A 22,507-nucleotide genomic window follows, 5' to 3' on the forward strand; every position below is an offset into this window, starting at 1 on the left:
CTGTCTTACAGTTCAAAACTGCCTTCAGTCTTGAGCAGAGCCAAAAGCAAAGGAGATCCTGGCCACAAAACAATATCACCGCATGGATAGTCTTTAAAATAACAACCTTGGTTTCGTCCTTTGCTTAACAGCTTCTGTTTCAAGCCCTTTTTGACCCAGTTTTTGCATAGCTTGAGAACTCACTGCTTGCTTTACTTTGTGTCTGCAACATGGCTCGCTCTGTTCAGTGATTTCCATTTGACTTTTCCAGTTTAACTTGCTTGTTTGCCATCAGCCAACCAAGGGGCAGGCATTGAATATGTTTAAGGTGTTGGGTTGATAATGTGGGCATTGTTTGGCCGGTGGATCCCTGCAGGAGCATGGGGAATGACGGGAGGATGTACAACTTGCTGGTAGAAGGCAGCGCATTTTAGAGCTTGAAGGCTTTGCATAGGAAAGCCTGTGCAAGGGAATATTAAATATTATTCCATGTTCAGAAATAAAAGTCTGAAGATCATGCTGAATTTCTTTCTATGTTCCCTTCCAATTGTTACCCAGAGAACTCCTCAAGAACTCCTCAAGAGGAGCATTCAATTTCACAAATAATCAGTCCCTTTGGTAAGTGTCTACATGGTATCCATACTTGTTTTTTTTTATGATGATGCTGGTTTGGACTGTATATATCCTTTCGTTTCCAGGAGACTGAGTCTGTGATTTTGCTTGGATGATAATATTTTCTTTTAAACCAGATTTTTTTTTTCTTAGAACATGATTATTTTATAAAATAAAACAGTTCACTAGATTGTGAGAACTGAGTGGCTTAAAGAAGTGGCTGTGGAAGCTAAACGTTTGCTTTCTGAGTTTCTGACTCAATTCCCATTCACCTACTAGTGAGCTATGCTGCCATCTGACACCTGCCTGCAGCTCACATCAAGATGAGATGGTTGCTTAGGACCAGTCCTTGAGGCTACAGGGAACTAAATGAAAGAAAAAAAAAAAAAGGGCAACCCTCTAATCTCTACTGAAAGTGGGGACCCTGTGGGTACCCTTTGGCTAAGAGCCAAGAACAGAGACGGGAGATGCACACAGAGCATCTGCTTGGAAAAGCTCCTTATCTCAGTAAACTCAGCCCGTCCTTCACAGGTCATGATGTGACTCATGCTCCAAGTTACTTTACAGCACGGACGACCCGACTAGCCAAATGGTAACCCTAAAATGTAGGAGGTACAAGGTGCTTTCTGTTAGCTGAGAGTTTGCAGAAGACAGCAATTTTTCGCCAAAAGCCAGCACCAGTAAGCTGCCAACAGATGCATCTCCTGACTCCAAATGCCCCATCTGCCTGGACAGATTTGACAATGTTGCGTATCTGGATCGCTGCTTGCATAGGTTCTGCTTCCGCTGTGTCCAGGAGTGGTCAAAAAACAAAGCAGAATGCCCGCTCTGCAAGCAACCCTTTTTCTCCATTTTCCATACGATTCGTGCTGAAGATGACTTTAAGGAGTACATACTCAGCCCTTTAGAAACCAGCTCTTTTGCCAGCCCCGATGGCCGGAGGTTTCGTTACCGCACTACCTTAACGAGGGAACGCCGCATGCGCAGTTCCCCTTCCCGAAGGATGCTGTCCCCTCCAGATAACGGGATGTTGTTTGAAGGGTTGTCAAGCGAGCCGAGGCGACCCAGACACAGAGAGATCCAGCAGATGATCAGGAGGCTGGCCTCGAGGAGGAAGGCTAGCGCAGAGGGCAGATCTTTGCGGCAGATCCAGGAGGAGGACATGATCAGCTTCCGCAGGGCTCTGTACCGCACCGGCGTGCGTATCCGCAGCATTCAGGACGGCGGCCGATACCGGGAGATTTCGGCAGAGTTCTTCCGCCGCAACCCCGCCTGCCTTCACCGGTTGGTTCCTTGGCTGAAGCGAGAACTTACAGTTCTGTTTGGTGCCCACGGATCTTTGATCAATATTGTGCAGCACATAATCATGAGTAACGTAACTAGGTACGATCTGGAAAGTCAGGCCTTTGCTGATGATTTAAAGCCCTTTCTGCTGAATCGCACAGAGCACTTCCTGCATGAATTCATCAGTTTTGCTCGTTGTCCTTTTAACCTGGAAGCATATGATCAACATGCCAATTATGACTGTCCTACGCCGTCATACGAGGAAGGAAGCCACTCGGACTCATCCATTATTACCATATCTCCAGATGGGGCGTACCCACAAGGGCCAGATAATAGTTTGTCTGTACCTGGTCTTGGTCAGGCCCCCTGGGATGATGAAACTCCAGGGCCTTCCTATTCCATTTCAGAAGAGGTTCGTGCAACCATAGCTTCTCCTCTGGAGTCATCCGAAAGTTCTGATGAGGACTCTGCTTCAGGGAGTCGAAGAGCTAAACTGCAAACTGAGTTACAGGCTAATGCTGACTCAAATGACAGTGGCTCTTCCTCAGACAATTGTGTCATTGTTGGGTATGTTAAGCCGTTAGCTGAGAAGACACCAGAGGTGGTTGAGCTGTCCTCTGACTCTGAGGAGTCCATCAAGGAAGAGAAAAAGGAAGATGTCAAGAAACAGCGACCAGTCCAGTGTCACAGCTGGAGTGACAGTGAACCGAGCAGGAGCTTCTCACCCCATTCTCCAACATACAGGGAGGATGTCGGATGTTGTAGAAGATAGATACAGTGCCATTAAAAGACCACGTGACATGTCTTTAGAGCTTAACTTTTTAGCTTGCCTATCATCTGAATATTGCCAATTTCATACTTGATTTCAAGTTACTAAAAAGCTGCATATGCCTGCCAGGAGATAATAAGATTGGAATGACTGGAGTGGGCAACACAGTAAAAATATTCAGAAATGCCCGAATTACAGGAAACAGAAACTCCTCTGTGAAAGTGTCTTTTCAATCAATTGTAATTACAGCTGTCCACTGATAACCTCGGGGCCAGGATGAGGTATTAGATTAATGCCATCAGGTGTGCTGGACTTCGCAGCCAGACTGATTTAATGAGTTGCCTCAAAAGGTGTTATAATGGATGTGAGTTAATCTCCTCACTGCGTGACTGGATCTCATTGCTTGAAATCAAGTTGCTTGGTCTGGCAGACAGTGCAGCCTGGAACATCAGCTTAGAAAGCAAGGCTAAGCCATTGGAAAGCATCTCTTCTAAGGCAGAGGTGTGGTTCTACCTGCTGCTTAAATATTATTGTATTACTTCTTTAATTCATGAGGATGTTAGGGGATGCTGCCCCGTGTTCAGGACAAACAAAATCAAAGTTTGTTACAGTATTGATCTTCTCTGGGGGAAATAATAGAGCAGAAAATCTTATCTCACATGAAATTTGCCTATTTCCTTACTCCTGTGTCCTCACACATTTTATTTAGATACATACTTCACATGCCAGCTTTCCCTTATGAATGGTTAGGTGGGAAATGCATTTCACTCCCAGGTAACCATTCCTAACGTTTCCTTCTTATGTTAGCTCTGTCCTTACACAGAAAAAGCCAACATAAAATTTCTTGTGTGCACTGGAGGATTTGGGAAGTATTGGGAAAGAAGTATGAGATGAGACTTAAAAGTTAACAATATGCCTTTCTGTTCAACTTACAGTCCTACTGTAACATAAGAAGACCCTGATGAAAGGGCAAAAAAAAGCAAGGGTGTTGATTTTTGCACTGTCAGTTGAGACTATCCAGAAAATGGATCTTTGATAATATACTTTTCTATAGATAGCTGAAGAGTGTTGGATTATGTTGGGCTTTGTTAGTGGTAAAAAATACCTTCTTGATCCTTTGTTACTTTGTTCTCACTGTACATAATTGGGAACTTTTTCACTGAAGCTCACCTGGTAATTTTGAAGCATTTAGACAGTGTTGTTTCAAGTTGCTATTTTCAAAATCAATAGGAGGATATAAAGTATGTGACTGATGCATAACTCTTTCAGTGAGGCACCAGAAACAAGACAAGGTCAGCTGTAGTGATAACTTACTGGTTATACCTCATATTCCACATGGTTTTCTGAAAATCAAAAGGCATTATACATGAACACTGAAGATGTCTCTACTCTCACTCCATGCACGGTTAATTCCATGTTGTTCTCTTTCTGTTCATTCTGTTTAATAAAAGCTGTGGTTTAAGGTTAATTAGATTAGTTTTGCACAGTTTGGAAGCCATGGAAAGATGAAGAGCACCAAACAGATGAGATGCTCAGGAGAACTTCACTGGCTTTGAGGATGCATCATCCCTGTGGCATCTCTCTGCTATATACCCCTTACGAAAAATCCATTAATTCAGGTAATCTTTTCGATAAAATCTTTTGCTTCAGAAGAGGAAACCTCTACACTGAGTCAATGCCAGAAGTCTGTGATCTTTGCCTGTCACAAACAACTTTCATATGTGGCAAAAGGCTGGGCACTTTCAGGAACAAAAAAATACAGATAATGTCCTAAATTCAGGCAGTGGTTAGATATATAAACACCTTAAACTGTTTAAGCTGAAGTCACTTGATGTATTTTTGAGTTAGTTTTGCTCTGGTATAGCAAAACCCCTTGCAGCCCTTACCCTTAGATGTCTGTACTCTCATGCAGGTCATAAGTGCATTGGTTGGTGATTTATGCCTGATTCACATTCTTAAGACACTCGGAAGAAATTTGAGAACAGAGCATTGAGTAGTAATTCATTGGGCCATGCTCATCTGGCCCATGGATGAAAACCAAGAGACTGGTCTTTCAGCAAAAACTCGATGGCCTAGGATGAAAACATAGTTGGCCAATTTAAGCTAGACATCTAGTTATTGGATGGCTGTTAAGACACAGTATCTGTCTAGGTTCTCACATGTTGGCCTAATCAGTTTCATACTAACTAATTTAACTTCTCCATGCAGCATGAGAAGAGATTCAAGTCCTTAAAATAATTACAGATTTGTAAATATGGAATATAAAATAGGTGTTATCTCCTGGCTTTTAATTGTGTGTTAGTTCTTTATGCTGTTTGAAAGCCTTTTTCAATGCTTTTAATAAAGTTAAAGTACCATTTTTACACTGTGGAGTAAGAGTGTGTTGCCTCTGTCTTTCTTAACTTGCACTCCAAAATTTAACTTTAATATTTTCAAAGGAACATTGCATGAACTTAGCAAAAACCTGACTTCAATTTGAGTTTTCAGTTTTCAACTTGTGGTACAATTTAAGTTGTCCTTAAACTTATAAATGTAGCAAAAGAAGAAACAGGCTTTTTTTGACTTTTTTTTTCAAAGGCATGACTTTGCATCTGCTGAGCTGATTATGTCAAGAGACTCAAACTTTAGTTTGGTGGATATGGCCTTGTTTTCTATAGGGCAAGTGGTTTTAGAAGCCTCTACTTTGCATTTTGCCCCCTGGGACATATGGGGGTGTGTGGACAGTTCTCTACATTCACATGCATACCATCAATCTTTTTTTTTGTTTTTAATTTGGGCTTTTCACACAACATGGCAGGGAAAGAAGCATTTCTGTTAGTGAAAAATATGACTGTGAAAATGTTAATTATCAGCAGGCTGCAGGCACAGCTTCCTAAAACTAATAGTAACTCAGTTCTATGTGGCAGCTGACATTGTCCACTTAAACCAGCACAGAAGATTTCTAAAGCATCACTTAGAGTTTCATTATCTAACTTAAATAGCAAAAAATAACCATAGGTGAGTTATGCTTGACTCTGAGGAAGCAAGAAAAGAACATATGCTTATTAATAAAAATCCTACCAAGCTATTTTTACAATTGCTTCCAAAACTAGAAGTATGTACTCTTCAAATGAACTCTTTTCCCAGAAGCTGTTTAGAACTGTGGCTGAAAAAGATAAATTGGCCAACAACAGGCTGAAGCATGAGCAAAGTAGTTTTGAGATGTAGTTATGTTTCTTTCTTCCTCATGGGCAAAGGCCTCCTAATTAAGAAAAACTGACAGTGGTATTGACTTACTCATAGACTATCTGTGGGTGAATCTTCCACAGAAAACACAGCCAGTTTATTCTAGTCTACTGAAACCTGTCTTAAGCATGATTTTCTGAGATTTTAATATTTCAAGAAATTGCAAATTATCTTTATTATCCATTCAAAGGTAAAGTTAGTGATATGAGATACAACCACATTATAAAGCATAATAAATTACATATTTTTACACAGACCTTTTCCTAATACATATTAATATATCCCATTATATCTGGAATAGTAATGGAAGCTTTTTCCGAATTTGTAGGTCTGTCGTACTATTTATAGTAAAAGATTTCTTTTTATCCAAAATAAAAATTCCCTGCGCTAGTTTGGTTGGTTGTTGTTGTTTGATTTTATACCGGATTTTTTTGCTGGAAGCCAAAATTAATGGACCATTCAGAAAGAAACAAGCTGTCAGGAAAAATACAAATCAATCATCTGTGAGTGGCTGATGTCCCCATGTGGTCACTTCTACTGGACAAACCAATGGGGATGGTAAAAAATACCCCACTCTGCTGACTTACTTCATCTTGAGGAGGGCAGTTTGCCGTTGCCTGCCCAGAGGAACTGTCTCCCTTCCTATCCTACCCTTCAGAGCAGTGTTGTTCCCTGTCGATCTTGTTCAGATTTTTTAATATCAGACTCATTGTCTTTTAATCTGGGGCATTGCACTATGAAACCTCAGGTTTTAATTTCTGCTAATCTCTACAGTTCTCCACTGTCATTAATTTGCAGTCCACATTTCCCATCACAGCTGTGTCTGTATTTCAGTACAGTTTCAGAATTTCTAATTTCAGAATTTCAGAATTACAATTTCTATTAATTTCTTTAATAGAAATTGTATGTTAGCTGTGTTTTTAAAGGCTCATTAAAACCCTGTCTGGCTTGGGAGATGCTGTATCATCACAGGAGGAATGTGGTCAGTGACTAGCTCTCACCTTGCCTGTGAGCGCAGACAACTTCCTTACCAGCTCATCTCCTCACTTCTGCTCAGGGAAACAGGAGCAACTGTATTTCCCTTCACTTGTTTTTGGAGAAGTTCTGCATAAGACTGTAGACTCCATGGAGTGTATGCTATCTTTTGCACCCTCACAAAAATTTGGCTATCTCCATGTTATATTTACACATGGCTCCAACAACAGTTCTGTCATACCTCCTTGAAACCTGAGATCAAGCCTAATGAATTGCAGTTATTTGAGGAGGGGTTTATTGCTGACATCTTTGTCACTAGACTAAATCCCTCCATTCTTTTCTGACACAAAACCCTTCTGGTTGCAGTAAATAAGATCTGTAGGCTACTGCCCAATGTTGCATTCCTTAAAGCCAGACATATTAGCATAATTAACTACCTTTTGAATTGGTGTATTTTGAATAGGCAACTCCTACCAGGTGCCATCTATCAGCGCAGGAATGGGGAAAAGGACTGAAATGTTAACATTGCTTAGTTTAGTTCTCTTGAGGTGAAACACCAAAACGATGTCTCTCTGTTGAGAAGACAGCCCAGCTTTACCAACACAGGGTATGTTGATTATGAGTCATGGGCTTTCTTCTTGTAACAGGTGATGAGATGTGTCTTGGTTTAGGAAAACAGGTGTCTGCCAGGGAAAGCCAGAGCTTCCCTTGAAATGGAGAATGCAAACCCCCTCCCTCCAAATTATTATAATTTTGAAATTAATGGGCTTTCAAGCAAAGATATGGGAATAGGAATAACAGTTATTTACTAGGAATATTAAAAATAAAAATGTAGTAGTACAAAAAAAGCAAACAAATAGAAAACACTGACAGAGTCAGAATACAAACTGACACCCTGTTGGTCAGGATGTTGGTAGCAGTCCTGTTAAGTCCTCCTGGATTGACAGATGTAGTTCTGTTGAAAGCAAGTATCCTGTAGAAGGTGTACTTTTCCTCTGAAGGTCCAGTGGTGGTGGGATGAGCACAGTCTTCCTATCGGAATCCAGTGGAAACAGGCTGCCTTAGTGTTCTGACTGTCAGGTTTTATCCAGGAAGGAATCTTTGGCTCCTCCCCTTGTGTGGAGCACCACACAAAGGTATGATGTAATTGTATCAGTCAAGGAGTAAGTCTTAACGGCCCATTAACAGAAGATATCCCCCAGAGGGAGGATGGGTCTTGGAAGAGATAAACACCTCCCCAACCAGTTTCAACAGATGGCAATAGAATACATACTTTTGGTTGCATCTTGCATTGCAAGCCAATAATGACGATAATAAGCAAATACATACAGTTGCAAATTTCATGTATAATGCATGCATTTTTGGAATGCAAATGATATAAAAAATCCACTTGGAAGCAGGTTACATCCATGGAGAGATCAGCTGAATTCTGCATATTGCCAAAACCTTGGCATTCCTTTTGTGTGCCATACTGTAAATCAGAATATGAGCCCATATGGTGTTTGGGTAAATATGATCCCTATAGTCTGACCCTGAAAATAGGGTACATGAATGTCCCATCCTGCTGTAAAAAAGGAGAGTTGGAGAGGATTCTTACTGATAGATTTCTCAGACGAAAATGAAGCACAACCACAGCAATGAACTGTGGAACTGAGAACTGTTTATCGATAAAGAAGGGTAGGTGCTCCTCCCGAAGCAGGACAGCAAAGCGAGCAGAGAGGGCAAAAGAGAGACAGAGGAAGAAGCAGAGGAGAGGGACAGCTGGTTCCCGCTGTAGAGGCCCGGTTATCACCAGCCGGGCAGCCGGAGCCGGGCAGCGCCTTCGCGGCTCTCGGCAGCGGCCGGGCGGTTTCCAGGCGGCGGCAGCAGCGTGTGCCCGTGTCGGCAGCGCCCGCTCCGCGCAGGGAAACGCCACAGCGCTGGGAAGCAGCAGCTGCCGCGGGAAGCGGCGGAGCACGGCAGGGCAGGTGCGGACAGGGAAGCGGGAGCGCAGGGAGCGAAAGGCGATGGCGGGGAGGAGGGCCAAGCCGACCTTCCGGGCGAGCCTCTGATCCCTGCAAGAAATTCAAAATGGCATTGGTCGTGTCGCAGCTAATCGCTTCTCTGTGTTCAGGCTCCTCTCCCGGCCCGATTTCCCGGTGTTTTTTCCTGGGCATCCGGGCATCTGCCCCACCAGCAAGTGGGAGTCACTCGCAGCTCGACCGTGGAAGCTTTCTCTGCCCTGATCGGCTGCCCAGAAAAGTCTCCCCGGGACAGGGTTCCCAACACGTGTACACTCCCTAAAGGACACTTCGGTGTAACGTATGTCGAGGCATAAATAAAAATCAAATTAGTCCCTTTCACCATGGGTTTTTTCATTCTTATCCTTCAATTCTCTTCCCCATCCCACTCTAGAGAATGTCGATTTGCCCAATTACACATGTGAAATGAAACCTGTTTTCCTAATTATTTTATTTGCTCTCTTCCAACATGCCACATGTTGGAAGCCAATGGGCTTGGAGAAAGTCAAGTTTCAGAGATGACAGCCTTTCCCCAGGAAGGATTTGTACTGAATGTTTTCATCCCCAGACAGAGCTAAGATGAAATGTGAGCTGGCTGACTCTACTAGCACGTGCAATAAAGGCAGGCACATGCCACCCCCCTCTTGCAGCCTTAACCCGTGCTTCATGTCATGGTCAGAGGATGCCAATGTCTCAGTCGGAAGAGGGGTCTGGTACGATGACAGCTACACCTGACAGCCAGGCAGGAAGGAAGCTGTAAATTGGCACTGAATGAAACCTTGATGGACATCAGAGACAGACTAACATAGGATTCCCATCACTGAACAAACAACCTCCTTCCCAGAGCTACTCCACCTGCCAATGCTAGCCTGACCCAGAAGCTGCCAGCTGAAATTCTATCCCTCAAGCAATGCAAGCTGTACTGAGCCCCTGTGGGCTGGAAGGTAAATGCATCCACAGGTGCATATGAGACAGAGTGTGGATTATCCCATCTCATGGCAACCCCACAAAAAAATTTATCTTATTATTGTATCTTGCAAGGCTGGATGAATATGCTGGGGGTTGACACAAGAGAAAATCCCACAGCATGTCCAAAAGGATCCCTGAAGTTCAAAGAGCAAAGAACATGGTAGAGAAACTTCCCCGTTCTGATCCTTGTTATATTCAGCTTTCTTTTTGTAAGACCCTCTCTCATTGTAGCCCTGCTGCTTTTAGCTGCTGCTCCAGCAGTGCAGAGGTCCCTCCAAGAAGACAGCGTAGCCAGGGTTTACCTTTGGGCCTCACATTGCTTTTGAGCAGAACTACAGAAGCAAGAGGCCATTGCTTTCAACCCTGGTGTTGAAACATCTTCACTACCACAGTGATTATGATGGGGCAAGTTTTCTGAAACTGGAAAGGCCTGGGGAGCCCTCTATTTAGAAGCTCTGAGACTCTGATGTGACAGCTGGCTTCAGTCTGACAACAAGGGTCAGACATGAGCACTGCAGCTGATTTTACAAACCACAGGAGTCACACCAGATCATTAGAGCTAGGAACCAGTGGGCCTCAAAGCAACATGCTCCTGTTGCAAGGATCAGACTGAGACCTGGTCAAAAAAACAGATGTAAAAAACATTCAAAAGAAAAAGTAGAACAGGCACCACTGCAGCTATGGGTTTTCTATCTCCACTTGCTCTCTGATATTTTAAACTTTTCTTTCACTACAGATGGACATCAGCCAGCACAGGTATCACATGGCTGTTAGGCAGTCGGAGGGGAGGGAAGGGAAGGTGAGGGAAAGGAAGGGAAAGTAAGGGAAGGGAAGGCAAGGCAAGGCAAGGCAAGGCAGGGCACCGCATGGCACAGCAGGGCACGGCACGACAAGGCACAGCAAGTCAAAGGAAAGGAAGGGAAGGTTAGGGGAGGGGAGGGAAGGGAGGGTGAAAGAAGGGAAGGGAAGGGAAGGGAAGGGAAGGGAAGGGAAGGGAAGGGAAGGGAAGGGAAGGGAAGGGAAGGGAAGGGAAGGGAAGGGAAGGGAAGGGAAGGGAAGGGAAGGGAAGGGAAGGGAAGGGAAGGGAAGGGAAGGGAAGGAAGGGAAGGGAAGGGAAGGGAAGGGAAGGAAGGGAAGGGAAGGGGAAGTAACTAATTACCTCTGTGGGGGTGCCCTCTCAGGTATTCAAGACAACATGTGCTATATGAGTACAGCCTGCCAGTGCACCTGGCACATCCCCTGCTCTGAGACCCTCGCCACCTATGACAGTTCAAGATCCAGGGTGAATTTACGCAGCAGGACAAAGAAGGATGATCAAGATTAGCAGGTCTAGAAGACCATGATAAAAGTGTGTGTAACCAGTGTGCTTTTCTTGGAGGACTGTGAGAATTGGAGTCATTCAGGCACACAACATCAGAGTGGTGTGAGGGAATCAGCTCACACACCACTAAGATGTGTTTGTCTTTGGGGCAAAGTACAACAGCTGGCTAGCCATGTACAGAAGCAGTGTGTAACAGTTCTGTGCTAAGAATGACTAAATTAATTGGACCTTTGGGGGAATTGGGGAAGGCAGAGTTAAATTACTTGAGCTGGAATTTATCCAACTTGAAAAAAATCCCAGGTTATTCCTGGAAAAATTACTATGTGACACTCCATAGTGAAATCCATTGTTCAAAAGGACACAGAATGCTGGATTCATAGGTCCTATTAAAAGCTATTCTGTGCTGTGAAGAAATTGGTCAAGCACATTTTTTAAATATAAGATAATTGTAAGGGGTTATCTCATGCAGGCAGGTCTGATCAGTGAAAAATGCAAATCAGTATATACCAATTGACTCTCAGAGCAACTGATCTCCTTACACTGATTTAAAAATTCTCCATGCCTGGCTAAGGTGTGCTTATTAGTTTGTTCACAACAAAAGAATTATTTAAAATAAAATAAATAAGCATTCTATTATTTTTTTTCATTCCTCTGGCCACCCTGAAGGCAGCTGTCATGTTGTGGATGAGCAGAAATCTATTGAGAAGTGACCTAATGTCAGACTTTCAGCTTTGGAGCAGCCACAATTCTCTATCATTCAGCAAATTTTGCACCAGATGTGATTGGTATCTTATTTAAATTGAGTTAGTTAAAGAAATATTAAGGTAATATAAGAAGTTAAGCCACTATCAGACTAGTGTGTAATTTAACTAATACAAACTGAGGAAGTTAAGCAAGCTGAACTGATCATGACTTTGTGTTTAGACAAAGGGAAATAAATCCAAACTCAGTCCTGAGGCTTACTTTTCAGTAATATTGTCTCTGCAGACCACTCACCTGGACCATGGTACTTCAGTTATGGAGCTGTCTCAGCTCCATGCATTGTTTGAGTCAATCAGCTGCCTGGCATGTTCTGACAGGATAGGCTGGTGCTGAACCTCCTGCCAGAGGCCGCCTGGGATCTGATGCAGCTCGTGTGCAGCTGGCCGGCCAGCCCTGGGGTCTTGTCCTCTTGTTCAGAAATGAATGCAATGGCAAAGAGCAACTTAGGGCATGCTCTCACTGGAGGAGGCTCTGCTGTTCAAGTAGCAAGAGGACATCTTTCAGGACACAGTGTCCCACATCTAAGGCAAGTGGGACATTTTTATTATTAGAAAGCTACAATATATATTTGTAAGCTTCCACTGGATTTTTTTACACGTGCTTTGTGGAACTAAAACTCTGATACTATTCATACTGGCTCATTTGTCACACGCTTTTGACAAGCATAAACCTTACAATTAAAATCTTTATTTGACAAAACAAAACACACACACACACACAAATAAAGAAAAAAAAAGAGGAAAATTTGCAAAAAGAATACAAAATTTTTTCTTGCTCATTCCCACATATTGATATACAGGCTCAGGTGAGCACAGGACAATCTTTTAGATATCATGTGCCTATGGATATGTGGAATATGTGGAATTCATATAACTGATATCAATGAATGACAGTTTTGTTTGGTTAATGAAAGCTGGATATCTCATTTGACACTTAATGTCTCAGATTTACATTTAAGAATTTGAGCCAATTAATATGCACTTAAGCTTTTATCCAGTAAAAATCTCCCTGGGACATATGGATTGACAAAGCTGATGACACTGTCCCAAAACTGGCTCTGAAGTGACAGCGGGCAGCTGTTACACAACTCAGTACTGAAAGCTGATCTGGGTTCATCTGCAGGCAGCCATGGAATTGCCTGCCCTCAAACATTTCAGCAGAAAGAAAGAGGGATCGTAGCCAAAGGAAATGAGAAAGTGATAGGCATAAAAAGTGGAACCAGCTCAAATGCCACAGAGGGTGATGGAATAAGTCTAAACACAGGCACAGCTTTGCTCTCATAAGAGGCTTAGCACTGTCTTCCCAGGGCTAGCTTTCACACAAGGGAGCATTTTGGCTCTGTCTAAAGAAGAAATGAAGTCTTAAAAGCATTTCAGGAATACCAAAACAAATTCAATGCTAACATGATGGAGGAAATAGTTACTACCGGCAAAACATTTGCTCTTCTAGCACAGTCATACTGCTGAATTTAATTCCTTTTCTCTAGGGATATTTGAGATGCACTCCAGGAATAAAAATTTCAGGGGAAAACAGAGAAATTATCTCAACACCCCTCCACCAAGTCTTCTAGGAATGAATAAAAAGTAGTGGAAGTTCAACACCAGCACCAATGGTTGCAGAAATGAACAGCTGCAACCACAGAGGTAAACTTAGCTCAGCTCCCATCTAGTAGGAGCCATTTTCCAAACTTGGGGCTAGATATATGATGATGAGAGAAATTGCTACAGCACACTCTTCTGACAGGACACCAGCTCCTGTCTCAGATGATTACCAGTTGTGAGAACAGGCATCATCCAAAGAGGAAGTATAATACATGCCTTGTTCCCCCACCCAAAGAGCAGGGGAAGGGATTGAATTTCTTCTGAAGTTACAATGTTATAGTGGTCCACTAATCAGGGAGAGTGATAGCCTGGTCTCCTGAGGTTATTAGTAAAATTCCCATTAAATTTAAAAGGATAAGGACAGGGCCTTTGATCACAGGGGATGAATCTGTCGAATAAATGTTGCTGAGGAATTTTTATCCAGTCTTTGTCCCTCTGATTATATGTTCTGCAGGTAGCAACTAAATAGGAAATGTGAAAAAGATCCTGACAGGGACACAGGGTCTGAATGAATGTTCAAACACCACTAGAACCTTTATTTGCTGAAAACAGCAACCCTGCAAAAAGCCATGGGATAGCATGACACGTGGTGGCTCCCCTTGGAAGAACAGGATGGGATTTAGAACAGGAATTCACAATAGGAATGCCAATGTCCTTACTAGAGACTTAAGATCATACTCTATAGTTTAAGTCCAAGGACTCCACACTTCATGGGCTGCTCCTAGTGTGTTTAACAGGAGACCATGTAATCCCTGAGGACAGCCTTGCCCCTGAAGGGAGCTATGAGTGTAGATGAAACAAAGTGCAATGCCTGTGACCCAGGGCAAGGGAGCAGCTAGGAATCAATGGTACACATTTGGTTAGAGTCTGAAAATCAAATTTGCACAATCAGGTACAACGTGCTGTTCAGTGTTACTGCTGGGGCTGAGCAAGCCTCGACAAGGAAATATTTAGCACAGTGGGTTGTGGTCACTTGGTGTTCAGATGCAGCTCATCCACAAGATCTTGCCTTAGTCTCATGTTCTCATAAAGAATTTCTGCTTTGGAAAATTATCCGCAGATATCAGGTCAGCTTCAGAAGCCAAACTCTCAGTTACTGCAACATGCCCAAGTACCCCATCTGTTAATACACCAAAGCATGAAGGACATGTGACTCTTACACACAGTATCCTCAGAAACCACACAATATTCTTGGAAACAGATATTTAATAGTAAATAAAAGAGTACAAAAAATTATAGTTGCAAAAGTAATGAAAACTGCAGCTCATCCAGTTGCACCCAGCAGTTGACATGAGTACCCTGGTAGACAAAGGTATTTTTCGGGCAGGCTGAGCTCAGGCAAGGGAGTAGCATGCCAGGTAGGAGTCAGCAGAGCAGTGCCAGTGACTTCAGGAAACCACCATGAAGTGCCCAGAGGACTAGCCAGAAAAGAAGTAAAAAATCCGTCAATGTGACACAGGCTGCTTGTATAAAACTACTCCTCAGAAAAAAAAAAAAAAAAAAGCTCTAGAAACCCCCTGCTTAGTAGGATCCTTGCAGGCTTTTGGCAGGAAGAAATATGAGCTGGTAGCACTGAGCAGGTATTCATTCACCTGTGAGGAGTCTGGCCCTGTGAGTTCGAGCACGTTTGTCACACGGCTACGGCAGAAGCATCTGCTGGGGGAAGTGCACAGTGTGCATTTCAGAGGCAATTGCATTCAGTCCTTACACTGCCTTCTGGCTGTCAGCACTCAGCTTCAACAGAGCTGCTGGGCACTGTAGGTACTCTATGTTCCATGAAGCCTTCAGTTTCAGAAAGTGGGTCACCAGCCTCCCAGCATTCAGCCATGGGGGAGAGCAGCAACAGCCTGAAGGATTAGGAGGCAGAGGGCAGAGAGCTACAGCAAATGAAGTCACACTTGATATTTGCTGTAGCTGCTTGCATCCAAAAAGACTCAGACAGGACTGCGAAGGAAGTGTTTACACACGGCCAGCCTGCAACAAGGGATAGAAATCATAATGTGTGTGGCTTTGTGGAGCCTCTACAGCATAGCTCTGTTGCCATGAAACAGAGGAAATGTTCCAAATTCTGGTCACATAGAGTTTCTTGGAATAAGGGAGAGTGAGGCAAGAATTACAAACAATTAGGTGCTGAGAAATGCAAACTGATAAGGCCACCAATGTTTTTAGTTTTCACTTTCTATGTGTTATCCTAGACAAGAATATAGGGACTTTGGTTCTGGATAGCATTTTAGAAAGAAGAGCATGGAAACACTCCTCTTCATCAACAAACAGTAATGATCTGTGTGCCAGAGCAGGTAGCTCTGAGCAGATGACTTACAAGGAGGCATTCCCAGTTTGAGCAATTTGTCCAATGAAATTACGTATCCAAATCCACAAGCCAACTTCAACCAAAGTTGGAGGCAATATTAATCTCTGAGGTTTTAACCTAAGTTTCTGATGGTGTTTGAAAATAGGAAGCTAGTTTGTATCCCCCCAGGGAAAAGAAAATATATTAGATGTTCAACTATTAATTTCAAAGAACTTCCCAGTTCTAGTGACAATGAAAAACCTGATCTCAGTCATGTGGAAAACTGTATCCTGTTGAAAATCACACAGAGAAATTAGTTGCTCCTGTGGTACCACCCCATTCCCCTGGCAAGGCCTTTCAGCTCATGTTCTTTGCTCTCTTTCCCCAGCCAGAGCCCCAGTCTTCTTTCCAAGCTCTGCAGTCGTATACTATGTAAGGTCCAACCTGCCATCTCTGCTGTCATCCACTCACTCTTATTTTGGAGTCAAATATTTCACACTGGCAATTGTAATTTGTGAACACGAGGCAGTGCAGAGACAGTAAGGGAAGGCAAAATCCTCCCACGCGTTTTCCCATTAGGACAGATTGTGTGGAGAAAACCAAGTTTCCTCCCATGTCCCTACTTTGGTCCAAACTACATGGGGCGCTCCTGTAGGTTCCTAAAGACTAACCGCATTTAGGCAGTTAGGTAGGGTCAAGCTGCACATTTGAAAGTAAAGGTAGAAAGGAAGGATACTCCTGCCTGCTGTTTGAGAGATGTAGGACTGTTTTCTGACTCTGTTAGGCTTTGTGGGAGATCCTGTGAAAGCACATAGAGTTGGAGCTCTGTGCATCTATCAGCATTTTCCATAGTCATAAGATGCAGGGACCGTTGGGCTAGCAGGAAGTTTGGTTCCTCACTGAGATGCTGAAAGAGACAACACTGATAACGTGATGAACTTAGCACTCTTGATGCTCAGTCTGCAAGCACTGCAAATTACTGTGATGTGCAAATCATACAAGGGCTCCTAAGAACCAGCAGCTACAAGGACACTTCCAATTTTCAAAACTTAGATTGAGGTAACATCGGACTTAGATTGAGGTAGCATTGGAAAACAAATGACATGACAAAAAACATCTGAAGGAAGCATGTGTTTTGCCTTGATAAAATTATTGCACTCTTTGGCAAAAATGTCTTAACTTTTGGTGGCTGGGAATTCAAAATGTCTACTCAAGTTCCTGCTGTTTGCCACATAAATTAATCTAATAAGTTGCCGGTGAAATAAACCATTAGAAAAGCTTTTGTTAAATTGTATCAAAGTAAATGGTTATCTAAAATAGATACCACAGGGAGGTTCTTAATTAGTCTCTTGTCAGCTGGGACTGGAAAGGTTTGCAGCAGCATGAGGCTAATTAATTTCTCATCCTGCCACATTTCAGCTTCCTGTCAAAGCACAAGGTACAATTCAATTCACACCAGTGGCTGGTTGCTCCTTTTCAGAGACTATGACAGCAGTAGAGGAAGGTTCTGCTGTGTTCACTTTCCACAGGGAGATGGGTTGAGGGTGTACCCAAGCCAGGGCAACTCTGCCTGGGATAAGCTGTCTGTCTAGACAAGGAATCTCTGATGCCCATATTCTATTGCTTCAGCTGAACATTGCTTCCTGGATGGAAAATGAAAGTTAGTCTTGGGAGGAGGGCATTTGGAATCACCTGGAGGCCCCAAGAATGTGCTTATGCAAGGGTCTTTATCCTGTGTCAGGTGCAGCAGTCAGGGAAACAGGAAGCACACTTCCTGTTCACACTTCTTCCCCTGCAGGTCTTGGGGCTAGACCTCTGACAGCTTTCCTATTGTCACAGGGCTTCTGGAATAGGCCAGCTAAAGAGACAGTGCCCACACACCCTGGCGACCCAAAATGCCATCAGAGTCTGAGGAACCACTTGCACTTTGCAGGAAGGAGCAAAAAGTCACAAAATTTCATGTCCTTCCTACCACCATGCCAATGAAAAATGTATTCTTTGGTGGAAGTGGCTTAAACAGTTTTTCAAATGCTTTGGACAGTATTTCACAGCAACCTGCAGAGCAAAAAAAAGGAACCTGCCATGTGGCTTTCTTTGTTGGCTGGAGATCCCTTGACAGAGGACATAGGACACTGATGCCTGATACTGGATGTAGAGACAGAGCCTCAACCAGGGAATGGCTGGTGATGGGCTGTAAAGGGCCAGCAATAGTAAACACACTGGGTAAATATTCTCTGGCACCCTCTTAATCTATTATCTCTGGGATGTGGTAAGGAACGTCCCTGCTCAAATGAAGCTGCCCCAAGTGGCCTGCACTGGGGAAATGAGGGTGGGTAGAGGAACAGGTCTGGCCCTTCTGAGCCTGTGCTGAAGGTTTGGTTTGCACCAATCCTTCACTCTTGTGTGATGGCTGGAGACCTTTTCATGCTCTGCTCCTCCTCTGCAACATTTGTAGCTGTTTTTACGGCATCTTTCCCCTTTTCTTCAGAGACACAGCTCCATCCAATGGAAGGGGAGTGAAAACCAATGTATCAACACCCAAACTCGCAAATTAGGAGCCATTTGATATCCCCTGATATCAGTATGCAAGGTTTTTGCCAACTCTAAATGTGGCAAGCACTCCAAGTATATAGCAATAAAAACTTAAATAATCTGGATAATTAAAAAAAATAAACCCCTGCATCAAATACCTTTGAAACACAAGAACACCCTACTACGCTGAAATACATGTAATGCTGGCAAATTCCTCCCACATCACGGCCTTTCAACCTTTGTGGTTACACACCCCCTCATATAGTAAGCACCAGTATCTGGTCTATACGTACAGCATTCACAGAGCTGTGCTCCCAGCACAAGGAACACACAACCCTTCCTTTAAATACTGCTCCCTGACACAGTACAGTACCATGACTCTTGTTACGGTGGTTGTCATCTCACCATCAGTGACCCATAAGCTGCCTAATGAGTTGGCAGGGCACTAAGGTTAATGAAGTACACATTTAGCCACTCTTATGAGTGATGTCTGCACAAGTTAGTTCTTAATTTTTAGACAGTGGTGGCATGCAAGCGCCATGGTGATACACATGCATTTTTCTTTGGATAACAAAACATCTGATTTTTCTCCACTCCATCACAGAGGCCTTACCACTACTACCGCTTCCTACCCATCCATTGCACTGTCCATGGAGGAAAACAAGATCTTCTTAACAACCAATTCTGCATATTTTTCCTCACAAATCCTCATGGAGGGTACCTGTGGGTACAAACTCAAACACTGTTTGAATTGAAGGCAGTCTTCCGTAGCATGTTCACAGTGTTGGAAGAAAGCCTGGACAGACTTCTGTCACATCCTGATCTTGGTCTCTGGTGCACCCAAAAGCCAAATTTAAAGAAAAAGGAAAATTCACAGTGTATACATGCTTTGGTCTGATCGCCAGCTGTATTTATTGCCAGGTATGGATCTCTGGGACAGCAGAGCTGGCAGATACCTATGCCAGAGCTCACCTCTCTCCCCTGGTATTTAGAGAGGCCCTGAAAGCTCTTGACAGCAGCCACCAACAGCACCTCTGGGCTGAGGTGAGACATCTGCAGGGAGTGTCTGTGGCCCCACAGCTGCTGAATGGCATTGGTTGAGAAGCCTCCTCTCAGATACTTGCCTTGGTGGGTGGCAGAGGGTGAGGTAGCAGGTATTTTCCAAAGGCAGCAAGAAGGGGGGCTGCCAGGGAAATGCCTGAGAGTGAGGGGGTATCATGGGACTGCAGCAAGCTACTCCTAGTGCCTGCAGCAATGTGATGGCTGATGATCTGTTGGAACAGATGGTTTAGGGAAGCCATCACCATTTGACAGGTATTAGACAGGCTGACTCCTGAAAAAAAAATACAGATTTCATGTTATTCAAGAACACAGCTGCCCTGTGACTTATATGCACACTTTGTGCCCCATTGCACATTTTTGCCCAAAGAAATCCTGGTGCACAAATCCTTTGTGCAGATTTTACCCCTTCAAAGAGAGCTGCTTGCATCCCCGCCAGTAAAAAATACTTTGGCTATCTCTCTCCAGTGCCCCTGCACAGAGTGATGAGAGAATGCTCAGTCTGTGCATGCACACATGTTCACACTCATCCATCATTGTCTCTGCCATAAAAGAATCACAGAATGCTGGAATGCGCATGTTGGAAGAACACCCTAATCAAGCAGGGTTATCTACAGCAAGCTGCCTGGGACTGTGTCCAGATGACTTTTGAGTATTTCCACGGATGGAGACTGCACCACCTCTCTGGGAAACCTGCCCTAGTGTTTGGTCATCCTCACAATGGAAAAGCGTATCCTGAAGTTCGTCAGAGAGAATCTCCCATGTTTCAGTTTGTGCCCACTGCCTCTGCTCCTGTCACTGGGCACCACTGGAAGGAGCTCTGCTGTGTCTTCTTTGTGACCTCCCTTCATGCACTCAGTGACATTATTCATTGCACCAGAGCCTTTTCCTCTTCAAGCTGAACAGGCCCAGTTCCCTCAGCAAAAGTGCTCCAGTCCCTCAGTTATCCTAATGACCCTTCCATTGAAGTGTCCACTGAAGAATGGATTCTCTGCAATATGTTCAAGGCTGTACTGTACTGAGGAGCACAGAACTGGACAAAGTACTCTAGGAATATCCACACCAGCTCTGAATAAAGGAGCAGAACCACCTCCCAACTGTCTGGCAATACCTTTTCTAATGCAGCCCAGGACGTCATTCTCCTTCTTTGCCACAAAGGTACACTGCTGTCTTATATTGTTTGGTGTCCCTCAGGACCCTCAGGTCCTATTCTATCAAGCTGCTTTCCAGCTGGGCAGTACCTAGCGTATTTTTTTCTCCCCATGTGCAGGATTTGGCATCTCCTCTTGCTGAATTTCATTAGGTTCCTATCAGCCCATTTCTCAAGGCTGTTGGTGTCCCTGTGATGGCAACATGACTCTCCTCCTAGTTTTATGTTCTCTCAAAAATTTCTGATTGTGCGTTCTGCCTCATCATCCAGATTATTAATGAAGACTGTTGAAGGACCCAGTGTTGACCCCTGGGGTACACTGCTAGTCACCAGCATCCAGCTAGATATTGTGCCAGCGGTCATCAGCATTTGGATCTGCCCATTTTCTGTTTTCAGCAGTTTTGAGCAGTTTTCAGTCCAGCTCACTGTTTGCTCACCTAAGCCATACAACAACTGCCTGTCTAGGAAGATCTTACGGGAGATAGTGTCAAAGGCCTTATTGAACTCCAAGTAGACAGTATCCATGCTCCCCTCATCCAGCAGGACAGCTCTTTCACTGTAGGCTATCAGGATGATCAAGCATGACTTCCTCCTTTGTGAATCCATGCTGATTGCTTCTGATTGTTTTCTTGTCATTCGTATGCCTGGAAATGTTTTCCTGGATTAGCTGCTATGTCTTACCAAAGGTGCCGATGTGGCATGAAGTAATCATGGGTCAAGCAATCAGGACCGTTATGACAAATATTTAATTTCTTCTTTCATATACAGAGCATAGGATGATATTTCTAAAGATATATTTGCATGGTTTAAATGAGCTATAAACTTTGATGATATCCATCCCCATTAAATTTGCTTCAGGTTTAATTGGCTAGGGAAGTTCCAATCTTCCGGAGCCTTCAAGGAACATGCACAGCCTTTTGATCAGTTCCCTTACTTTTATACTTAATTTTTCTAAACAGACAGAAAGGATGTCAGCAAGCTTCACAGAAAGAATTAGTCATTGCATACCCTAATACATGGTCAAGATTATGCTTAAAACTGCCTTAAAAGTGTTCCAGCTTATCAAAAATTATTAGCTTCTCCTGCAGAGGTAGGTCAAGCCAACCTGTTTTTCCTTCCTCTTTCTCCATAGACAAGCAACTCAATTACAGACCCCCTTTAAAGAAGTGTTTGCTAAGTTCTCTGGGACAAAGCAAGCTACCCATTATTCACCATTGAGCATAACATGCACTACTTGTGGGTGATTCCCCTGAGTTTATTGCATGTTTTGTGAGCAATTTTCAATAGAAGAAATAAAGTATATTTAATCAGAAATTCCCAAAGGGAAAGAGCATATCAGGCAGAGCGATGCAGATAGATAAAGTTCCCAGTGAATTATATTGGCTAATTTATTGCCTGATGCTGTGACTCACGCAGCAGCCTGTACCTCTTCCACAGCAATCCTGCCAAGTCCCCGAGGTCACCTCAAGACGGATGCATGACTCACTGCCAGGGTTTCTGAATCCCACTCCTGGTGTGATGGCTCAGTGACAAAACACAAGCCCTTCAGGCGTCTGTTATTTCTCTTTTGCCCCTTGTTTATTGATCAGATGCTCTCATCAGCAGAGTCCTTCCACATCCGGCCAATTGGCCAGCAAGCAGCAGTCAAGCACAAATGATTGTCTACAAAGAGGAAGACCCAGGGGCTTGAGTGAACAGTCAGAGCCCAAAAATCCTCCCTCAGGTGAACTTCTTGTGCTTGAGGACATGAAGACACAGAGAACTGCCTGGGCCTTTGAGAGCCATCCAGACATATGGAAGAGGCATCAGAAGTGGCTTCACAGACCCTCTAAGAAATATAAATTAAGGTAATTATGGTATGTGATGCTGGGTAAACAACAAGCATTTTCTACTAGAGGAATAAAAAATCTTTTAATGGAGGTATGTGAGGATCACAGCACATAGTTGCACATTACAAAGAAATTATCAAGTATTTCCTT

The 22,507-nt window shown here is 43.6% G+C and overlaps 1 protein-coding gene across 1 annotated transcript; it reads left to right on the forward strand.

Annotated features, from left to right (window-relative positions):
* The first annotated feature begins 377 nt into the window (after positions 1 to 377).
* On the forward strand, positions 378 to 2,647 carry LOC136374263 (E3 ubiquitin-protein ligase Topors-like). The gene is made up of 2 exons (XM_066339565.1): positions 378 to 392; positions 1,232 to 2,647. Exons 1-2 carry the CDS (start codon positions 378 to 380, stop codon positions 2,645 to 2,647), a joined length of 1,431 nt encoding a protein of 476 aa, XP_066195662.1.
* Positions 2,648 to 22,507: the final 19,860 nt, after the last annotated feature.

Source organism: Sylvia atricapilla, chromosome Z (assembly GCF_009819655.1).
Source record: "Sylvia atricapilla isolate bSylAtr1 chromosome Z, bSylAtr1.pri, whole genome shotgun sequence".
Taxonomy (NCBI): domain Eukaryota; kingdom Metazoa; phylum Chordata; class Aves; order Passeriformes; family Sylviidae; genus Sylvia; species Sylvia atricapilla.